At 38.8% G+C, this 20,103-nt stretch overlaps 2 protein-coding genes across 3 annotated transcripts in view; one reads left to right on the top strand and one right to left on the bottom strand.

The window, feature by feature from the left end:
* Positions 1 to 4,982, top strand: part of SUPT16H (SPT16 homolog, facilitates chromatin remodeling subunit) — a 36,480-nt gene extending 31,498 nt beyond the window's left edge. The window contains exons 23-26 of the mRNA XM_069097780.1: positions 261 to 390; positions 1,639 to 1,768; positions 2,639 to 2,716; positions 3,595 to 4,982. Of these exons, the coding sequence (XP_068953881.1) occupies positions 261 to 390; positions 1,639 to 1,768; positions 2,639 to 2,716; positions 3,595 to 3,740 (484 nt within the window). The 3' untranslated portion in view covers positions 3,741 to 4,982. The remainder of the gene's footprint in view (positions 1 to 260; positions 391 to 1,638; positions 1,769 to 2,638; positions 2,717 to 3,594) is intronic.
* Positions 4,983 to 5,130: 148 nt separating this feature from the next.
* The window catches only part of RPGRIP1 (RPGR interacting protein 1), a 31,404-nt gene continuing 16,431 nt past the window's right edge, over positions 5,131 to 20,103 (bottom strand). For both annotated transcript variants that reach the window (XM_069097781.1, XM_069097783.1), the window contains 5 exons: positions 14,991 to 15,091; positions 10,679 to 10,871; positions 9,740 to 9,824; positions 6,461 to 6,588; positions 5,131 to 5,441 (listed from right to left, as the gene is read on the bottom strand). In XM_069097781.1, coding sequence (XP_068953882.1) covers positions 5,329 to 5,441; positions 6,461 to 6,588; positions 9,740 to 9,824; positions 10,679 to 10,871; positions 14,991 to 15,091 — 620 coding nt within the window. In that variant the 3' untranslated portion in view covers positions 5,131 to 5,328. The remainder of the gene's footprint in view (positions 5,442 to 6,460; positions 6,589 to 9,739; positions 9,825 to 10,678; positions 10,872 to 14,990; positions 15,092 to 20,103) is intronic.

Raw genomic sequence — 20,103 nt, 5'->3', positions numbered from 1 at the left:
TGTTTGGCTGTGTTAGTGATTAAAGTAAGACTTTACTATTTAGTAATATTGAGGGACTTTGGGGCGGCCAGGTAGCACAGCGAGTAAGAGCACCGGCTCCACTGTCAGGATGACCTGGAGATCGAATCCCAGGCTCAGACACTTAGCACCCACCCAGAAACACCTGGCCATGTAACCTTGAACAAGTTACTTAACCCCAATTGCTTTAAAAAATATATATATTGAGGGACTTTAGTTTTGATGTTATGTATCTCCTTTAGTTCCTGTGACCTGAAGTACACTGAAGGAGTACAGTCCCTCAACTGGACCAAAATCATGAAGACTATTGTGGATGATCCTGAGGGCTTTTTTGAACAAGGTGGCTGGTCTTTCTTGGAGCCTGAAGGTGAGGTATGTGAACTTAGGGTTTCAAGAACAGGTCAGTGGCTGATATGTGCAAGGTTACCCAATACCTTCAGTACCTTTTGGATGGATGGGGGAAAGGAGATTGACATATGAGCAAAAAAGACCAGACCCACTTGAGAGGAGGAAGTCAGGAGAACAATGTTGAGTTTGGACCACTCTCCTCTAATCCACCTTACAGGTAAATCATAGATCAAATAATAGCACACATTTGTTATAGCTGTAGATAAATTTGCATAATTTTATTATCACAAATATTTCCCAACTTTACATTTGAGAAAAACTGAGCCTCAGAGAAATTGACTTGTTCAGGGTATCACACAGAACTAGGGCACAGACCTAAGACACAGACACAGTCCGTTGATTTCAAATCTGTTTTCTTTCTGCAGTAATATCCTTCTACTATTTTGGTTTTGTTTTTTGGGGGGAGTAGGTTGTTTTGGGGATTTTTTGGTTGTCTTGGGGTTTTTTTTTTGTTTGTTTGTTTGGGTTTTGAGGGGGGTTTGGTTTTGGTTTTTTGTTTTGTTTTGTTTTTCCAAATCATGAGACATATTCTGAATATGTTTTTTTAGCCTTTGAAATAACCTTTGGTCTTCAGAAAATATTAGACACTCATAAGAAGCTACTTTCTAAAAATCATCCTCCGTACCACAGTCTCCTCTCTGAGAACAGTCTCTTAGTTTTTAATTTACCTAAAGGAAAAAGAAACTGATCTTTTCAGAAATAGAGAAGTAGGAGGATATCTTTTCTATTTCCCAAGTATAAAAAGGTCATTATACTTTTTGACTTGGTTAATAAAAGAGGAGTTTGGGGGTGGGTAGGTGGCACAATGAATAGAGCACTGGCCCTGGAGTCAGGAGGACACGAGTTCAAATCCAGCCTCAGACACTTACTAGATGTGTGACCTTGGGCAAGTCACTTACCCCCAATTGCCCTGCCCTCCCCCGCCAAAAAGCAAAAATAAATAAATAAAAGAGGAGGTTGGATTAGGTAATCTCTGAGATTCCTTTTAGTTTTAAGAGTCTACAAATCTAAGAGCTTGATCCAAACCAAACTCTTTTATATTGACTGTAGTGATCTCGGACAAGTGCCCTTTATCTCTTGGCTTTACCTTTACACCTCAATTTCCTCATGTAGAATGGAACTAGAACTATTGTTTTGAAAGGATTCACTAAATTATTGGTGGAAGCTTTAAAATATGAAATGCCTTCTTATCATAGTCTGCTGTTATATTAGGGAAGTGATGCTGAGGTTGGAGACTCGGAGTCTGAAATTGAAGATGAAACTTTTAATCCTTCGGAAGATGAATATGAAGAAGAGGAGGAGGATAGTGATGAAGATTATTCCTCAGAAGCAGAGGAATCAGGTGTGTATTTTTAGGGTCATTTGTCATGGCGACGACCGTTTCAGTGGGTTTAAATAGAAGGCAGCTCAGTCCAGTTATCTAATAATCCTCGTTATTTCAGATCATTTTATCCGTTCCCATCCAGCTGAATTACTATTTGATTACTTTGAGATTTAGGTCTCCAAATCTTCAGGTTACAGGGCCTGTGCAGGTGCTTATTAAAAAATTGCACCCATGCTCTTATACTAACTACTCATCAATTTGCTAATATAAGCTGACTTCACTATTCTCTATTCCTATTCCCCTACATCCCATTTATCTGAAGTTCTCAGCATATTTTCAAACCATTCTTGTCCATTTGACCACTCCCAAGTCTACTGCCTATGCTTGTAATAATATTTATACCTAGCCCACTAGTTTTTTACCCCACCTTAGCCCTATCTCTTGTATTATCACCAATTTTGTCATACTATCTGCATCCTAGTTTTAACTTCCCCTCCCTTCGGTTATCCCACTTCTTTTCCCAGCCCAAGCCTAGGTGTGGCTTCACGCCTGGCCCTAAGGTGTGAAAATTTATGTGATTAAATATTCAGGATTGAGAAGGAAATGTTATAGTTAAGGGAAATCAGAAAAGTACATAAAATAACAGAGGCAGGAGCCTTAAGAGGAATAAGAATTTCTTTTCCTTTGTCCTTCCTTCTTACCTAACATCTTGGACTCTTATTATCTTTAATTCATCTTATCACTTTCTTCTTCCTGGGACTGAAATCTTCACCAGATGCAACTTTATTTGATATAACTTGTTAGGGAAAAAGAAACCTATCTTCCACATCCACTCTGGCCCTTGAATCCTCTAACCAGCTTACTAAAACTGAATCTGTTCTGTTCCAGATTATTCCAAGGAGTCACTGGGCAGTGAAGAAGAAAGTGGAAAAGACTGGGATGAACTGGAGGAAGAAGCAAGAAAAGGTGAGTTGGCTAAGGATGTTGGGAGCACAAGCTTCTCATGCAGCTTTGTAATGTTGGTGGGGTAACCTACTGAGTAAGGCGGGTAACTCTTAAAAACTGATCTGACACCAGTGCTCTAGTTCTAAGGAGCACAGGAGGAGGAAAATCTAGGTCTGGAAATTGGCCATGAATATTCTGTGAATAAGAATGTACCTCCTTAGATCCTTTTCTTACACATCCAAGCCTATGACATGGCCTAGGATTGTCCAGATAATCAGATGGGGATTCTATGTCATTCTACATCTAAAGTGAATCAGAAGAGGCCTGCATAGTTAGTTGTAAAGCACATCCAGCAGCTCAGTACAGTTTAATTAAGAACCAGACAACCTGCTTAGAGACCCTTGTAACCAAAAACTTTACTGCACCAAATCTCTTCCCTGAAGCCAAACCTGAATTTATACTTCTAGCCCTACCTAAGAATTAAGGGAAATTTTCCTAAAGCATGCTGTTAGGCACCAAAATTGTGCTTTGATGGTCTCCATGCTTCTTTCACCTAATTCCCAAGGGGTGGTTTCTGAGTTTGGAATGTAGTACAAACAGTTCTCACTTTATGTAAATTTGCATTACACAAATTCAGCTCCCCAGCTTGAGGGTGGCAGGCAGCAGCCCAGTACTAGGAGCCTCTGTTCCAGGCACCGAAACCACTCAGACTGCAGGGGGCCCAGAGCAGGAGAAGACAGGGCCACATGGGGCTTGAGGGACGAGAGGTACCTGCTGAAAGATCCATTTGTGAAGAACTGGCTTTATCTTGGAAATGTGTGGAGGGACAGGATAGTTTTATCAGGAATCTGAGAGTCTAATACAGAGTTTATTGATAGTTACCTCGTCTTTCTTCCTAGCTGACCGTGAGAGCCGTTATGAAGAAGAGGAGGAACAAAGCCGGAGCATGAGCCGGAAAAGAAAGGGTTCTGTGCATAGCTCAGGCCGTAGCTCCAGCCGTGGCTCCAGACACAGCTCTGCACCACCCAAGAAAAAGAGGAAGTAGATTTGAACTTTCACCTTATAATCCCTTCTTCCTCCAGCCAACCCCCTAAATATTTTACATGACATAGAAACTGTATTTTTCCCTTCGTTTTCTTTGACTTTTTGCCATTTGTGTTCATGGGTTTTGGGGCCATTTTGTATGGACCAATCTACTCAGTGAATTCCAGGGCCCACCAGCCTACATGTCCTGAGACCATGACGTACACCAATCAATGGCCCCACACAGATGCCAAGGGGAAAGGTATTCTTGAAGAAGGCCAGAGGCATCAACTATTAATATAGTTTCCTTCCTCTCTTTTTCTCTGTCATCCTCTGCCAGGAAGACCTTGTTGGCTTCTGATTATTGATACCCATATGTAACCCATTTCCAAGGGGCTTGAGTTCTGAGCCACATGGATTCTGTGGCAGCTCAAAGGTATCCTTTTTATAGAGTGGTGGTATAGGGCATTGCCTGCACCCTGGATCCTGACCAGCAGGCTCAATCTCTCCTCCTGTCCTACCCTGTTGCCATAATTCTTTCCCCAGTTCTTGCAGTAGTCAAGAAAAGGTTCTTTTGAGGGTGATCAGCAGTTCCTAAAGGCTGTTATAATCCATAAGTTCCATGCAGCAACTTCAGTAGTTGTCATTGTCTCTACCTACCTTCTCAACTCATGCAAGGTCTTCCTGCTGTCTCCAAAGATGAGACAAGCAGTGTTTCCCTGCCTCACTGTCACACTTTTTTCCCCAGAAATTCTAAGTGTCTACAGAGAGTGGGCAAGAGAAAATAATACTGCTTTTCTGTATGAACTTCTCACCCAAGAAGGAATAGTTGTGCCCCATATATGACTCCTAAAGAAATCTAGAGGGGTTGTTTTGAAGCAACAACAATTCTGGATGAGAAAAGTTATTCAGTATCTTAGAAGATCCTATCAGGGAAAGAAAAGAAGGGGGGAAAGAAAGACAACATAGCCACTGGTCACTGTTCTTCATTTTTACTTGTCTTGCATTGTCCTGTATTTATCACAGTTTCTGTTGAACAGTTTTTTTTTTTGTTTGTTTTAAGTATTTAGGAGGGGTTTTTGCTTGCCATCTCCCCTCTTAGTCCTCTGCACTCACCCGTCCCAGAACAGATCACTCTGTGTCCTGTGACTTTAGGAGAGAGAGAGGCTTTTTGTTTTGTTTTTTTCTCCTTAGCAGTAGGACTTGATATTTTCAACTTTGGAAGAACTAAAAGATGAATAAAATGTGTTTTTTTGTAAGTTCACCTCTTGTGACAGTTCTTTTGTACAGTTCCCAAAGTAGCCTGAAAGAGGTCATGAATAGATCTCAAGTCTGCTTTCTTCCCTAATGAAGTACCAAGACCTTGCACTACAGGAGCCATATTGGAAAGATAGTAAGTCATTGTAAAGTTGGTACCAGACAAAGGTAACAATGAGTCCAGGCTTTCTCCATGATAGTGAGGGAGACACTAGATGTCACTGATTAAATGTATAGGGGTATAAATCTGTGGAATAGCAAAGCACTTTGTAAGCAGACTTTTACAATGGTCCCCTCAAAATCACCCTGTGATATATTCAGTTCTAAATAAGAGACCCCTTGCATCTGCTTTATCACAAATGCGTATCTTCATTCATCTCTTTAAAAATGGCCTGAAGTGCATCAGTTGCTTGAAGGGACACTTTCAGTTTTCCAATGGAGGTGGCTTTGTCCTGGGAGTTGATGACTATTGCAAAAGAGAAAACATGAAAGGAGCAGCATTAGCTTTTCTTCACTCTGTTCTGGGAGGTAAGGGCCAGTAGGTATGATTGGTAGGTGAATCACCTCATGGGACAGGGGGCGTGGACCTATTATTTCTTTAGTAGTGTCAGGGAAATCCTCCACTACCATCATTTTTCTGTACCTTCTACTCTCAAACTAGAGCAACTAAGAGGTTAAGTGACTTGCCTAGGATAACGGCCTATATGTATGAGTCAGGGCTAGGTCTTCCTGTATTGAAGCCCAACTCCACTTAAGTCATGCTGCCTCTCAGTCTCCTCAAGGACAAATGAAAATAATAGTGTTTTAAGGATGAAAACATGTTATACCTATAATTCATTTAATCCTTATGACTAAACTCTTAAGGCTGTACAGGTTATTTATCTTCATTTTATAGGTAAGAAAATTGAGACTTAGAGGAGGTTAAGAAACTTGACCCTGGTTCACACAACTGCTAAGTATAAGACTTGGGATTCACACCCAGGTCTCTTGATTCCAAAGTCCAGTCCTCACTTTACTCCATGGTCCCTTGAAATACTTAAGACAAAGCCATTTAAAGTCTTGGCTGTCTCTTGTGAAGGAATAAATGGAGCCACAATTCTTTCAGGGTCTTTTTTTCAAAAACAGATTTCTTTAGAAACTTCTATAATCAAAGAAAAGGCAGAAAATTAATATTAAAAATTAATGCCTAACAGATTTTACAGAATCCAGGAAAAGTCCTGTTTATTTATGAAAATGAAATTTGGTTTTCTAAAAATTACCCAATAAAAGAATTAAAAAGGCATACAGCAATGGTTTGATGTTATTAAAAAAGCTCAGTCCTGGACTACTACGTAGGGTAGTAATAGGTCAACTTTAGAGTTAGCTGCAATTAAATGACAACCAAAAAATATTATAAATTTAGTAGCATCTTTGCAGTTATAATTATAAAGGCAAAAAAAGAAAAAGTGTACATTAATGAGATGCCTTGGAAGTAAATTTACTCACTGTCTATCTCTTGTTCTAAAATGTCTCTTCCTGTATCCAGGATCTGCCACAGTTCCAAGTAAGCATAGCCTACTTCTTGACATTCGTTCTTTTGCTCTTCAGGATCACTCACTACTATAAATTTCAGTCTGAAAAAGAAAAATACTACCATTTGACAGCATTCATTGTAACAGGCTTTATATTTTTTATCCAATCATATATACTAATAAACGTAGATTTTTTTTCATACTCCCCCAGTTAACAGAGGAAATGGACACGATGACCTCTTCAGGGATAGTTATAAGGACAGAGTCATTTATTTTTTAAATTGTCTGTTGGTGGATTGTCTTTCAGGGTTAAAAAAAAGCCCACAAAATACTGTTTTGAGGAGAGGTTTCAGAAAAGAGCAAGGAATGGACAGAAATCAAGATCAGACTCTTGGCACTGGAAGAAACCTTGGAAATCATTTTGCAAAATAACAAATTGCCCAGAGAGGCTAAATGATTTTATACAAAACTAGTTAATGACAGAGCCAGGATGAAGCCCAAATAAATATCTCTATTTTATCATACTGGCTTACTAGTAGAAAGAACATGACAAAAGATGGAAGGACTAGAGAAAGATTTGTTTTTTAATAACTCATGTTTACATAGCACTCTTTCCCATCTCTACCACCCCCTGAAAACAAAGTACTGTCTTCAGAACAGGCCAGAGAACAACAAGGTATTCAAACTGAGCAGGGTAGAGGAAAAAGGATAAAGGAGCAAGAATATAAGCACGCACAACCTTCAAGTTGCAGACAGTGGTCAGGTAAAGACAACTATGTATTTGAACTCCATTGGGTTCCAGACACTGGTAGAGTCTGTGTCTAAGTAGATAATTGCAATTACAGGTTTAAATGTCTTTTTTTTTTTTTAATCAAAGAAATTTTGACAAAAACTCAAGCTTGTGGGTAAAAGGAAAAAAACTAGGGTAAGAATAGCTCATTTAGCTAAATTTGTTTGCTTCTTACTCCTTTTTTCTTGACTTTGAAAGGTCCTCTAGCAGTACCACCAGCCTCCAAAGGGGGAAGCCCTAGTCATTGGAAGTTCAAGGTTTCTAGCCTTCAGTTTCAAATGGCTGTCATGGTAGCATTTTGAGGAGTAGCCTAGATACCAAAGCATCCCATAGCAATAGTGGCCAAAGCAAATAAACGAGATGGGTTACAACTATTCCAAAAAAAGAGGAATGGGAAGCCTGCTTCAATGGATCTGTGATTACTGTAGACAGAGAAGTTAACCACAGTGATGCAGAACACAACCTAGAAATGCCCGGTCACCCATCCTGTGTGACTTAAAGGAATCCACCCAATATGTTGACAGCTTTCCTCCAGCATTTTTACATTCCATGTGTACTGAGCTGCTTGTTACTCTTTTCTCCCACATGACCCGCTTCTTTTTCCAATCATACTTTATTAGAGGAAGTCTTATAACATTCTTGCTCACAAGCCATTGGCAATATTCTGTTGCCTACTTTAACCCAATCATGTTCTTCTCCATTCCCTCTTGGAGAAAGGAAAGATAGGTTCTCTGTGGATGGTAAAGTCCTTCAGATGCTCCTGCTTGCAAGATGACATTGTACTTATTGCATCAAGCTCTAAACTACCACAAAGTCAAGGACATTTACATATTTGCAATTTTTATTCTTCAGAGATTGTTTTCCATGATTCATAGCTATTTAACATCACTAGAAGAATATTGATGTTACTGGGTACGAAGGTAGGGTAGTATTCAGCATTTTGTTGGACAGAGCAGCTCACCCACTAAGCCAAGTCTTTAATCCACAGTGACTCCCAGATTCCCTTCCTCAGTTACAACCCATTGTTAAAAAATTTATCTCTTGTCTCAAAGAACAGTTTAGGATTGTTGAAAGCACTGCAGAGTTTTCCAAATGCAAAATAACCTATGTTTTCCTTCAATGAAATGAGATTCCTCATCTACCTATAACTAATCCAAGATATATACACTAATAAAATAATGAGCAGACTTTCCAAAGGAATGTCACAGTCTGGATAGTAGGCATACTTTGTTCATCTGTTTTTTCCTGTAGAGTGTTAGGTTGATCTCTTTTGAGGTGACAGAAACATCATTAAGAAGGTCTTTGATATATATGGTCAGCACAATTTTATCTACAGACAGGGGTATCTGGAGGACCTCACCTGTAAGGGATCCGTTTTCCGTTTGGACTCTCAAATTCATCCTCCATGACAGGAGAAAACACCTTTCACAAGCATCTCTCTCTCCCCCATTTTACATCACTAGTGACACTGATGTTAGGCGTTATCTCAAAGTGCTATATAAAGAGTACCCATCATTACTGTCAACATATGCAAGGGAGATGACTTTGTATGAGAGCATTTAAGACTGCCTTTCACACAATCATTTTTGTAAAAATAAAAGTGGAATATTGTATTCCCTACACCTTTCAGGCAATTTTGTGACATGAAGATGTGTGCTCTCTTGCATAAAATCATTTGTGAAAGTACCAATTCCATTCTTATATTTTCATTAAGGATATGTGTAAGTGTATAGATCATTCTCATAAACATTTTATGAGATGATAAAGCAGGCACATAGGTTATTATGGCTTCCTCCATCTTTTTTCGGGGTAATTATATCAGATCTCATTTTTTCCAGTTGTCTTCAGCAGCTGCTCTAAAATCACCTCCTTAATGGAAAAACTTCATATGTGTGACCTATGAATGTCCCTCATACCCAAGTGTTTCACATTTAAGATTTTACCTCTTGTTTTTTTCATTTTGGGAAGTTTTTTTGTTAATGATTATTAAGTTTACAAATACTTTTTTAAAAAAATAAACCTACAAAGAAAAAATGTAAACAGAAAGTCATAGTAAAAACAGCTTCAATATTTGTGGGCTAGCATTATTATATGTTGGACAGATTAGACTGCCTTGGATCATAAAGATTGAAGGAGAAGCCAGGGATATAGTCTCTTGTCTGACTTGTACAACACCCTGTCAATATTCAAATACTGATTCATCAACAAAAACAGCACTACCAATGGTTGGGGCACACATGAGGATGTGAACTATACTCTCCAAGTAAGCTTAGATGACTAGGTTGCCACAAACAACTGATATTTAGTTTCTCAGTAACTCAGATTTCAGGGAATGTGTTAAATCAAAATATAAAGGACCTTGAAAAGGACACCCTGTGTATCCAGCAGTGTGACATAGGCCTTAGGTTAGAGAACCCACTACAGTATAGGTCCATTCCCCAAGAATAAATAGAAGGTACTTACTGCCTCTGCTCAGGATTTTTTTCTTGCAACATAGAAAAGAGAAACTTCCTTCGGTCTCCATGTTCCACTGGGTTCAGGTCTATCACTATACAGAAGAAAGGGAAACCTAAGTTTTGGTCACAATATCCAAATCACATTTATCTAGCATCTTGAGGTTTACAAAGAACTTCTCTATGACCACCCTAAAAAGTAGGTAGTGCCAGCATTTTTTTTGCCAGCCCTATTTTACAGATAGGGCAACTGTAATCAAGTGACTTTCCCATGGTCTCACAGCTCCTAAGTACCTGAGGTAGAATTAGAACCCAGTTCTGATTACAAGTCCAGGGCTCTTTCTACTTTTATCACCTTGCTCCTCATAGAACAAAAAGCCAGATGCATCTCCCAAACTGTCCAAGTAAAGGTCTGGGACAGGAGTGAGGAACCTGTGGCATCAAGGCCACATGTGGCCTTCTAGGTACTTAGGTACAGCCTTTTGACGGAGTTCAAGTTTTACAGAACAAATCCTTTTATTAAGGAGATTTGTTCTGTAAAGTTTCAATTCAGTCAGAGCCATACTTGAGGACCTAGAGGGCCACATGTGGCCTCAAGGCTGCAGGTTCCCCACCTCTAGTCCAAGACATAATGAAATCCCAGGAATGCTTAGTAGAAGCTGTGTGATCTGGCAGATATCAGATTTTTCTCCTACCACATAAATCCAGTCTCAAGCACTCCTAGGAAACACTCAGTAGTTATGGTAATCTGATAATATATTCTTTTACAGATAACTCACTACCTCCACTACCAAGTCTAAGACCCTATAAAGGACCAGAATAATCCCTCAGGACAAGTTGGAGAAGGTTCTCAGTCCAAATATTTTGTCAGTGTTCTTTTCCCCATTCTGTCCACAGGACCCCTGACCAACAGAGAATCTGCTTGAACAGTAGGAAGGTTGGTTTTTACCTTTGTTGAAATGAAAGTGGATATCTTCCCCTGCCCGGGGTTTCCGAAGGGATACAGGTGTCTCCGTCTCCGACAAGGGCAGATCATGAAATCTGTACTCTACATACACTTGCTGGATGCTCTCATCTGACATCACTTTAGCTTCAGGGTCAAAGGCCAGGGACACAATTTCAATGCAAATCTTGTCTGAATTCTTACAAGAAAAAGAAAAATACCTCCATTTCTCTGCTTTCTTCAGCATTCTAGGTACTATACCTTCTATATTTGGTTAACAAGCAACACCCCTCTGAGCTCTGTAGCAGAAGTATAGTATCACTTCCAGGTCACAGGTGGCAAAACTATGGCCCTGAGAAATGATATATAAATACTCAGTTAATTAGTGGGAAATCTATATATAAAATTTGGATGTTTATGTTCCAGTCCAGCAAATTACTTCCCTCACTAAGCATTTTCTTGCTATGTTCACATTCAAAAGGAGCTGGGAAAACTTTCAGGTCAAGTAGATTTTTAAACTATTTTCCTAAATAACAACTGTCTCACATAATTATAGAATCTAGGTTTAAATATTACAATTGACACTGAAAATGTATTCTCTCAGTTTGGCTATGATACCAAAGTCATCACTGGTAAATATACTTCGGCCTACTTACACTTACTATCAATCTTTTTTGTTACCCATCAGATGACTTGCAGTTTTGATTTTGCTGAGATCATGGTATTCCATGATTCACAGACATAGAGCATTGCTGAGATAATTTTATTACTAAAAATACAGGCAGAAAATTGCTTAAAATCATTGAAAGTGCCATGCCATCTATTATATTCTGGGCCAGCACAGTACCTGTCCAATATATACATACACAGAGAGCTAGAACTAATGAACTAGCTCACTTGGGCCCTCATTCATCTGGATGTCACAATCTAGACTATATGCATTCATTCATCCATTTTAGTCTTTCAGTCTAGACAGTTAGGCCTATCTCTTTTGAATTACTGTGTATATCATCAATAGGGCTCTTAATATAATCCACTGGTGCAATAGCATCTGTATATAGAATTTGGAGGAAATACAACTGAAAATGGTCCCTCTTCTGCTTAGAATCTGCATAGGACATTCTCTGATATTTCAATGGGTATACCGTGTTTCCCCGATAATAAGACCTATCCCGAAAATAAACCCTCCCCTTACTGTGTAAGATTCCTCGAAAATAAGCCCTCCCCCGAAAATAAGCCCTATTGAGATTGCTACTGTAGTGAAGGTGATCCCCTGCGCTACACGCTACATTACGGTACCCTCTGTATGCACCGTTCCTCCCTGCCCCGTGAAACGCACGCTGTGCTCTGAGCTGCATCCAATCAGAGCTGCAGCAGTGAGCGCGTCATCCTGTTCTTCCCCAGTGATTTGCTTATTGAATAAAGGTACATTTTTTTGTTCACATTTACCTGTTTATTAAAATTGCTGTCGATGTTCATTAAAATAAGCCCTCCCCTGAAAATAAGCCCTCTGGTGTTTTTCTGTCCAAAAAATTTAATAAGACAGTGTCTTATTATCGGGGAAACACGGTATGTCTCTAAATTACAATTTGTATATAATACCTATTTTTGTTATAGTTCAGTCATGTCTAACTCCTTGTGGCCCCATAAGGGGTTTTATTGGCACAGATACTGGAGTGGTTTGCCATTTCCTTCTCAAGATAATTTTACAGATGAGGAAACTGAGGCAAACAGGGTGAAGTGACTTGTCCAAGGTCACACAACTATTAAGCATCTGAGGCTGGATTTGAACTCAAGAAGATGAGTCTTACTCACTTCAGGCCCTGCACTCTATCCACTGTACCACCTTGCTACCCAGTAATGATACCTTCTTTCTAACCCTTATCATCAAACCTCTAGAAGTCTAGAGTCTTCATGAAGCCTGGTAACTATCCACAACCTCCTCTGTGATACCCAAGTTTGCATACTACAATGGTGTTCCTTTTCCCTCTTCTGAAAATTCTCATTCCATCAAAGTATTACGAAAATAAAATGATTAATCTACTAATCTAAGGTATAAATGGCCCTCTCACTCTTTACACATTAGTCATACAATTTTATAGCTAGGAGATGTTTAATGTTTATAACCCAACGGAATCACTAATTAGTAGAATTTTAGGTAGTATGGGGATTATTTTTAGACAAGGATGCCTCCTCTTAAATGATATGAAGCAGGGGCAGCTAGGTGGCATAGTGAATAGAGCACTGGCCCTGGAGTCAGGAGGACCTGAGTTCAAATACAGCTTCCGACACTTAATACTTACTAGCCATGTGACCTTGGGTAAATCACTTTAACCCCAACTGCCCTGCACTCCCCCCTCCAAAAAGCCAAAAAAAAAAAAAGATATGAAGCAAGTACCAGGATCTCTTCCCTTTCACCCTCTCTGAGTGACTGAGGATAATAAAGGAGTATTCTTGCCCAAAAATATGCTTGGAGATGGGGCTGGGGGCTGGAATGGTGGACACTGGAGATAAAAAGGAAGGCAGAGAAGGAATATTGAGGTCAGAAGGAAAAAGATGGCTCTGGAAGTTTTGCTCTCATCTTGCATAATGGCCTTGCCATTTACAGGGCCAAAAGCATAAGGAATGATAGGAAGTTGGGAGAAGAAAGAGGGAAAAAAAATAAGTCATAATTGGGTAATGGGAAACTACCAGAGGAACCCTAATATTCAAGACTCTAAGTGATTAAGGGTTAACATACATCTTTGAGAAATATTAGTGTTTGGTTATCAGAAATTCCTTGTTTTATTTTCTTTTTCTCACACTCTTGAATCACAATAGAAAGCAACCCTAGGTAAATGTATGCGTGGCAGCCTTCTGATATAGGGAAAACTATCTCCAACTGGTTAACATAAAATGTACAATATTACATTAGAAAGGAAGATAAAAGGATCACAATTCAAATCCAGGTTTTCTCATTTCAAATCCAGTGCTCTTACCCCAGTATGAAAACAGTACAATCCCTGAGGACAAGGACCCTTTCATATACTTCATTTAGAAAAACACAATGGCTATTTATCAAATACTTACTGACTACCTTTAGAAATCTTGTAGCAATGAAGGCACAAATGGAAAGTTTTCTCTGTGCAAATACCATTTTTCTAAACCTTCCCCTTGCCTCTCTACCAAAAATCAGCCTACTTTCCCCAGCTGTTACATCCCCTACTTACTACCTCTTATCTCTAGTAAATAAGGAAAATTTTTCTTTAAGTTTTCTCCTTCTTTACTTCATGAGAACCCCAATGATTTAGCAGTTTACTTGGGGCAGATACAGTTTTGACAGATGCCTGATGCAAGCAATAAAGGTAAGATTTATTTTTAAGAAATACTATTTCAATATGTGTGTCTTTTTAGTAAAGCACAAGGCTTATAGTAATAATAATTTTTATCTGTTTTTTTAAATATCTAATAAAACAGATGTGTTCATAAATCCCTGTCCTTATGGTAATTCGTCTCTTTATCATTTTTTATTCCAATATTTTGTACCAATTTTTCTATTTCAGATATGACCACATACATATATGTATATATGTGTGTGTATTTCTGATATGACCATATACATATGTGTGTGCATGTGTATATGTATATAAACACATGTGCTGGAGTCTCACTGGTAAGACCCCAGGGATCTGGAAGAGACAAGCCAGAAGTACATTCTGGACTTTAGAGCTGCTCTCAGTTTGGTGCAGAGTGGAGTAGAAAGGTGACAGATCAATCTCTGTAGGTGGTTTGCCCTTGTAGGTAAAGAGTTCATTTAAGAAAATAATCATTTTGGCAAAAAGTAAGTAGAACACTAGATCTTCAATATAGTGTAATTCAAATTTGACCAAGCAATGTTGATGTTCCACTAACATAGAACTGAACTTGATGCCTATAGAGGGCCCTAGAAACTCTAGAAATCTTGTGACTTCATTTTTAGGATAGGAACTAGATCACCTGGGATGTCATTGGTATGAGGAAACCCTGGCTGGGAAAACTCCCTCTACCAACCCAGGTCAGTACCTTGTCAGCAACTTAAAAAGTCTTAAGAGAGTTGCCAAGATTTGAAGTGACTTGCCCAGGGTCAGACAGTCAGGCTATCTGAAGAGGGATTTGAACTTAAGTCTGCCTGAGTTCGAGGCCAGCTCTCTATCCACTGCACCACATTGTCTCTAATTTTTAGCTGACCAAGTAAGAATTAGAGCTTGCAGCTGTTTTTTATTCCTTCATTTAAATATAACTTGTTCTCAAAGTTTAGAATATTGTCACCCCCTCATTAGGTATCTCCAGATTGACTTACTGTCTTAGGCCCTTTGTGAGAGAGGGGTGTCACTATGACATCATCACTGTCTGTTGTCTGTGTTTCACTGATTTCATCAGCTTGTTCAGAAGGTTGATAATCTGTTGTAGAAAAGGTTGGAGTTATATCTCTTTGCCAGATAACCCACCCTTCCCAACAAATGGTCCAGTACACACAACTTCTCCACCCCATTGTTTGACTTTAGGTCATAAGGTCATGGCATCCAGAAATGGGATTGTATTTTGCAGAAATGTAAAGCCTCTTTTTACAGAGTTTCACTTATTCTGAAATTTTTCTAACCATGACAAGCATATTTCTGAAGCAGGAAAGAAAAATCCTTCAATAAGGATTCCAGTATAGGACAAAGATAAGAAGAGGCAATCTGTCAGAAGTAGAGGCTGCAAACATGTAGACAACTGCCTGGACACAAGTTCAGGCACATTAACACTTTTTAAAATAAATGAATGTGTTTTTCATGCCAGGAGAGGATTGTCACATAGGCATTTGTTTTATGATAAAACCAAGTTGCATATAATGCAGCAAATCCTCCAGTCAATAGTTACACCCAGTGATACTAAAATCCTGCCAACACTTTTAAGATGCCTTGTTGTAGATCTATCCTGAAGTATTCAGAGTCCCAGAGACAGGAAGGTCTCAAATAAAATAGGTTCCTATTTTAGTACAGCATATGAAAAAGCATAAAGCTATAAAACCAGAGACACAAAGGAGTTTAAACAAGGCACATTCCTTTCTTCTATGGCATCTTCCACAACAATGATTAGACCATTATTAACTAAGAATAGCTATTTTGTGTTAAATAGAAATTGCTTCTTTTTTAAAAATATATCATGCCCATAGTGCCTAACTGACAATAATAGCAACAATAACATAGGATCGTAGAATCATGGATCTGAAGCTGAAAGGGGCCACAAAGATCATCTCATTCAACTCCCTCATTTTACAAATGAGGAAAACTGAGCCCCAGATCAGTTAAGAGACTTGTCCAATGCAACTCAGGCAGGAAGCATCCCACAGAGCTGGGATCTAAAACCAGGTTCTCTAATTCTTTCCAATTTGCTGGGAAGCCTTCTCCTCAGTTCTATAATGCTTTAGAACTTACAGAGCCACTCCTTATAACAGACAACTTTCTGAGGAAGGTAGCAAAAATATTATTATCCCCATTTTACTGCTCAGAAAACAGAGATTAGGAGATTTGCCCATGCCCACATAGTTAGTATTACTAAGAGCTAGGACTGTCAGCTCTTTGAGGAGAAAGACTTTAATTTTGTCCATGTATTCCCAACACCTAGCATGTTTATTGATTAAGACTAGCACTTCTGCACTGCAACCACCTCCAGTACCTGTAAAATATGACTCAAAACAAATTTTAGAGCTATAGAACCCACAAAGTGACAGAGAAAAACAAATCTCCCGCTCAAGGCAGCCTGGCAGGCCAACAGGAAAGGTCTATCACACCAGGCTGGGAGCTAAGCACAATCCCTCATGAGTCACAGGGGCCCAGATCCAGGGCAGCCCCGACCCATGTCCTTGACCTGCCAGAGCAGACTTCAGGAGAGTGAATCACCAGCAGCTATGATGGTTTCCAGACTTCTCAACCCAACTCTGGAGCTCCTGGCCTGCAGATCGTAGGGGGACCAAGCAACCATTCAGAGGGTAATTGCTCTTGCTTTGACCTGCATGGATCTCTTGGTCGCAGTCCTGGAGTGAGAAACACCAGTGTTCCAGAACTTGTGGTGTCTGTAGAGAGGGCACCCTCCTCAGACCTCTGATAAGTGTGAAAACCCCAGCAATTCAGGACACAGCTCTCTCCACTCTGGAAGAAGAACCGTGGCAAAGAGCTCAAAAGTCAAGTAATTGGCTGGCAAGATGAGCAAGCAGAGGAAGCACAATCAGACCATAGAATATTTTTTGGGGGACATGGAACCAGAAGAAGACAACAAAGTCAAAACTCATGTATCAAAAGCTTCCAAGAAAATATGAACTGATTACAGGCCATGGAGGAGCTCAAGAAGGATTTTGAAAATCAAGTAAGAGAAGTGGAGGAAAAATTGGGAAGAGAAATGAGAATGATGAAAGAAAATCGTGAAAAGTGAGTCTATAGCCTGCTAAAGGAAACCCCCCAAAATACTGAAGAAAATAAAACCTTAAAAAATAGACTAACTGAAATGGCAAAAGAGGCCCAAAAAGCCAATGAGGAGATGAATGCCTTAAAAACCCAAATTGGCCAGATGGAAAAGCAATTTCAAAAACTCACTGAAGAGAATAATTCCTTCAAATTTAGATTAGAGCAAATGGAAGTTAATGACTATGAGAAATCAAGACACTATTAAACAGATCCAAATAAATGAAAAAATAGAAGGCAATGTGAAATATCTCATTGGAAAAACCACTGACCTGGAAAATAGATCTAGGAAAGATAATTTTAAAATTATTGGACTACCTGAAAGCCATGATCAAAAAAAGGACCTAGACACCATCTTTCAAGAAATTATCAAGCAAAATTTCCCCGATATTCTAGAACCAGAGGGCAAAATAGAAATTGAAAGAATTCACTGATCACCTCTTGGAAAAAATCTCAAAAAGAAAACTCCTAGGAATATTATAAGCCAAATTCCAGAGTTCCCAGATCAAGGAGAAAATACTGCAAGCAGTCAGGAAGAAACAATTTGAGTACTGTGGAAACACAATCAGGATAACACAAGATCTAGCAGTTTCCACATTAAGGGAATGAAGGACTTGGAATATGATATTCCAGGGGTCAAAGGATCTAAGACTAAAACCAAGAATCACCTATCCAGCAAAACTGAAAATAATGCTTCAGGCGAAAATATGGTCATTCAATGAAATAGAGGATTTTCAAGCATTCTTGATGAAAAAACCAGGGCTGAACAGAAAATCTGACTTTCAAATACAAGAAGTAAGAGAAGTATGAGAAGGTAAACAGGAAAAAGAATTCATAAGGAACTTGTTACATTCCTACATGGAAAAATGATAATTGTAACTCATGAGACTTTTTCTCAGTATGAGGATAGTTGAAGGGAATACATATGTATACATACATATATATGTATATATAGGAGGGTGTATGTGTGTATAAATACATATGTGAGTGTGTATATATGTGTGTGCATGTATGCATAGACAGAAGGCTCAGGATCAGTTGACTAGGAAGGGATGATATCTAAAAAAATAAAATTAAGAGGTGAGAGAGGAATATAATGGGAGGAGAAATAGACTAGGGTAAATTATCTCACATAAAAGAAGCAAGAGAAAACTGTTACAATGGAGAGGAAGAGCAGAAAGGTCAAAGGGAATGGGTCAACCTTACTCTCATTGAATTTGGCTTAAGGAGGGAATAACATACACACCCAATTGGGTATCTTACCCTACAGGAAAGTAGGGGGGAAAGGGACAAGATGGGGGATTGATAGGAGGGCAGATTGGGGGAGAGGGTAGTTAGAAGCAAACACTTTAAAAAAGGGACAGGGTCAAAGGAGAAAATAGAATAAGTGGGGGGCAGGATAGGATGGAGGGAAATATAGTTAGTCTTTCACAATATAACTACTATGGAAATTATCTGGGTAACTACACATGTACAACCTATATTGAATTGCTTGTTTTCCCACTGGGGGGTGGGTGAGGAGGGAAGAAGGGAAAGAATCTAGAAATCAAAGTTTTAATAACAAATGTTTAAAAAAATGGTTTTTTTATATGCAACTAGGAAATAAGATATACAAGCACTGGGGTATAGAAATCCATCTTGCCCTACTAGAAAGTTAGGGGGGCATGGGGGAAGACATAAGAGCAAATTGGAAGAAGGCATATTCAATAGGCTCACTATCTTGGGGTGGGGGTAAGGGAAAGACAGGGAGAAAATTTGTAACTCAAAATCTTGTGGAAATGAATGTTGAAAACTAAAAATAAATAAGTAAAAGATTAATTAATAATTTAAAAAGACTAGCACTTCTTTCAGGACCAATCCACTACAGGCTTTTGGCTTGTGCCCAAAGTGTCAGGGGTGCTTTTGCAAAGAGAAGTGATATTCTCGATCATTGGAGGCCCAAGAGAAAGAGGGTTATTGGAAAGAATATGAAGGTATAAATAGCTCTGCTTTGGTCTACCTAATTAATTCAACAAACATGTATCAAATGCCTATGTGCAGGACGTTATGCTAAGTATTTCAGATACAAAACTAAAGTGAAACAATTTTACCCACAAGAAGCTTATATTCTTCAACTTATATGTAAAAAGAAAAAAAAGTCTCCCTTTCTACCTCCACTTATGAATTAAATAGCTGGTCCCTGATCTTCTTAGAATTTCCTTTATCTCTATTTATCAACCACACTCTCCATGAATAGAAAGCCAAATGGATATATGGTAGATTAAAAGGAATGTGAAAAGGGATGGAAAGCACATGTAGAAAGATGAAGTCTGTTGGATAACACTACCTATTTTAACAGTAGTCCATTTGGTATTTACAGGTGAGTTGCCACAGATAAAGAATGCTTAAGATCCAAGATTAGGTATTCCTGAGATAATTTCCTATACTGAGCTCTCACTATTGGAAAGAAGAGCTGGGTCATGGTTCAGAGAGGCTTGTTTTTTATAAGAAAAAAAAAATTCTATTCTTAAATTATGTGTCCTCTCCAATCCTACAATTCTCCTTTGAGAATTTGAAGGCTTTACCATGTTTGTACCTTAAGTAAGGTATATAACCTGTCTGAGTCTCAGTTTCACTGAATGTTCTCTAAGATTCCTTCAAGCTCTAAACCCTATGATCCTACAGTGAAGATGGATTTTCCTGTATAGCTAGAAAATACACAGTATCACATATATGAGTTAAACACACTTCCCCCTCTGCTCCTCTCAATTCAGTAATTCATGGGGTTTTGGGGATAACTAACAGCACAATATTTAATTAAGGTGTTATAGCTAAATGTGTGATTAGCCTAGCTTCTGGTTACCAACTCCATCAGATCATTAGCACAGCATGAAGTTTAGGACTTTTGTTTTATCCTTTAGGAAAAATAAAGGCTTGGATAGTTTTAGGAAAGGAATAAGTTCATTAGTGGTTAAAGATCAAGTGGTAAAA

This window comes from Petaurus breviceps, unplaced genomic scaffold (assembly GCF_028583685.1).
Source record: "Petaurus breviceps papuanus isolate PSGF00001 unplaced genomic scaffold, PetGlider_PUasm1.0 37, whole genome shotgun sequence".
NCBI lineage: Eukaryota > Metazoa > Chordata > Mammalia > Diprotodontia > Petauridae > Petaurus > Petaurus breviceps.
The sequence above is the reverse complement of the archived record's forward strand: the minus strand, read 5'-3'. Positions and strand labels throughout refer to the sequence as shown.